Source organism: Rana temporaria, chromosome 9, assembly GCF_905171775.1.
Source record: "Rana temporaria chromosome 9, aRanTem1.1, whole genome shotgun sequence".
NCBI lineage: Eukaryota > Metazoa > Chordata > Amphibia > Anura > Ranidae > Rana > Rana temporaria.
This window is the reverse complement of record NC_053497.1, coordinates 109,120,974-109,123,931: the sequence shown is the minus strand read 5'-3', so window position 1 is coordinate 109,123,931 and position 2,958 is coordinate 109,120,974. Positions and strand designations below refer to the sequence as shown.

General features: G+C 44.6%; 1 protein-coding gene across 1 annotated transcript; it reads left to right on the top strand.

The window, feature by feature from the left end:
* The first annotated feature begins 738 nt into the window (after positions 1–738).
* LOC120914576 (E3 SUMO-protein ligase ZBED1-like) lies at positions 739–2,672 on the top strand. Its single transcript, XM_040325255.1, has 2 exons — positions 739–1,977; positions 2,185–2,672. The coding sequence occupies exons 1-2, from the start codon at positions 739–741 to the stop codon at positions 2,242–2,244; spliced, it is 1,299 nt and encodes a 432-aa protein (XP_040181189.1). The 3' UTR covers positions 2,245–2,672.
* Positions 2,673–2,958: the final 286 nt, after the last annotated feature.

The window sequence follows — 2,958 nt, the reverse complement described above, 5'->3', positions numbered from 1 at the left end:
GACATGTTGTTGTTGTGTTGTAGCAGCCAGTTTGTGATCTCAAATAATGCCAGTGTACCAGATTGGAGAAGGAGAGAGAGTGCGATATAACGTGACCGGCTGTCGCTGACTCTCTGAGACTGTGACCATTGCAATGCCAATGCATTGACCAATGACCATGACCACACCAGTTGAGTTGACCAACCACCGGCGGCAGACGAGATGAGGGGCCAGGGCGCATTTTTTCTTTTACACATGATGAATAATGATAGTTGACACTTGACAGCGACTGCGACTAACTGCGTGTGTGGGGGGTAGAATAATAAATGAGGATTTTACATATCATACAATTACATACATACTAGGAAGAAACGTGTTACTTTTTCTGTTGATCTCGTGGCAGGCTTTAGGCTTAGTCACTCAAATTTTTTTTTTTTTTTTTAAACTGACAGAGTTTGACAACATCATCGTCACGTCAAGACTTGTGTCATCCCTACTCACAAATTCACATAGATGCCTGGCATGCATTGCATTTGCTAGTAAATAAAAATGGCAGAAGTAGAACAAAAGGAACGAGAGATAAAAAATGCACCTAGTTTTTTAAAAGCAAACATCTGGGAACATTTTGGCTTTTATGAAAAAAGTGGGAAGCACGAATTGGACAAGTAATACGCTGTGTGTAAAATCTGTCACACAAAAATTAAATATCTAGGGAATACTACTAATCTGAGAAACCACGTCAGCCGTTTTCACCCAGAAATGCTAAAACCTACCACCACCACCACCAAGGAAATGAACCCAGATCAGCCAAGAATTGATGCAATGTTACAGTCAATTTTGCCGCCCAACTCTGAAAAGGTAAAGAGAATAACAAAAGCTGTGGCAGCTTTCATAGCGAAGGACCTGCGCCCTTACTCTGTTGTGGAAAACAGTGGGTTTCGCTACCTTTTGAAGACGATAGAGCCGCGTTACAAGAACCCGTCACGAAGTCACTTTACAGAAAACGTCATACCTGCACTCTACCACGAAACCAAAGCTAAGATAATTGCATCAATGAGCCAAGCAAGTCGAGTCGCAATAACGTGTGATTCCTGGACTTCAGTCACGACAGAGTCTTATGTTACAATAACAGCACATTACGTTAGTAAGGACTGGCAGATTTTGTCGCATGTACTGCAAACGAGAGCCATTTATGAGTCTCACACGGGTGCTCATCTGGCAGAGCTACTTTCTCATGTTGTGGAAGAATGGCAGCTGTCCGATAAATCTGTAGTGCTTGTGACCGACAACGCGTCAAACATGATAGTTGCAGCTCAAGTTGGAAAATTCCCCCATGTGAAATGCTTCGCCCATACACTGAATCTTGCATCCCAGCGAGCGTTGAAAGTGGCCACTCTCTCTAGGCTTCTTGGCAGAGTACGTCGGATATCCACATTCTTTCACCGCAGCACTAGAGCAAGCCACTGTCTAAAAGAGAAACAGAAATGTCTTGGCCTGAAGAATCATAAGCTGATAACTGATGTGGCAACAAGATGGAACAGTGCATACGACATGGTCGAGAGGTTCTTGGAACAACAACCTGCAGTCTGTGCCACCTTGCTGTCTCCAGAAGTCAGAAGAGGAGAGTCCGATCTCTGCACTCTAAACGAAACAGATGTGTCAAATGCAGAGGACGCCGTGAGTGCATTAAAGCCAATGAAGGATGCAACCATGCTGATGTCAGAAGAGCGCAATCCAACAGTTTCTCTCATTGCCCCTATAAATGCACAACTTCTCCAGAGCATGACAGACACGATGGGAGACACACCCATGATCCATGAGATCAAGAATTCTATTAGAACAGATCTCCAGAAGAGGTACAGCAGTGAGGCCGAGAAGAAGATCCTTCATACAGCCTCTGCACTGGATCCTCGCTTTAAGGGACTGCCTTTCATCCTCACAGATGAAGAAAGATTGGAGATATTTAAAGGAGTCACTGAGGAAGCTGCATCCTTGGAGGTAATTAAATTAATTTGAAGAATTCCATCATGTTTCTTCTTGAAACGACAGTAGCACTACCACGCTTCTGAATCTGATGCGGTGCGGGAAGCGGGAACTGTACTGTCCGTTTCCTGTGCTTTTTCATCACCCCATCAGAATCAAAGGCATTGACATTTGTGTTTTTACTTATTGTTTTTTTTCCGTTTCTTTTTTGTTCAAACACAGATTACATCAGATGAGAGTGAGAGGACACAAGAGGATCATCAAGTGCCTAGAAGAAATTGAACTCTGGAAGAAGAGGACAGTTCACCCATCGAAGACAACCATTCTCCATCTCCACCATCTCCTCCCAAAAAGGCCAGATCGCTGCTCGTGAGTTTGCTGGGACAGTCTTTCACTGACACTGAAGGTACAATAGAACCCAAAAAGACCCCCTATGCCAAGGCTGAAGAGGAAATGGAAAACTATTGTAAAGCCCCACCTCTGCCTCTCACTGAGGACCCTTTGAACTGGTGGCGTGAGCATGAGGTCATATTTCCCCTCCTTTCTCGGCTGTCAAAGCAATACTTGTGTATCCCAGGTACAAGCGTGTCTGCAGAGCGGGTTTTCTCCACTGCAGGAGATGTGGTAACTGCAAAAAGAAGCGCCCTCAAACCAGACCATGTAGATCAATTGGTGTTCTTACAGAAAAATCTACATGTTCCCAAATGCTGAGCAGTTTTTTTTAATTTTATAGATTTTGTTTATAGCATTGTCTCTGCCACTGAAATTTTTTATTTCTCCGTCTCCCCTGCCAGACTCCCCTTTTCCCTTCCCCTCCCCTTCCCTTTCCCTCCCCTTTTCCCTTTCCCTCCGCTTTTCCCTTTCCCTCCCCTTTTCCCTTTCCCTCCCCTTTTCCCTCTCCCTCCCCTTTTTCCCTCTCTCTCCTCCTTTCCTTTTTTTTCCCTCTCTCCTCCCTCTCTCCTCATTCTTTCCTTCCTCCCTCTCTCCTCATTCTTT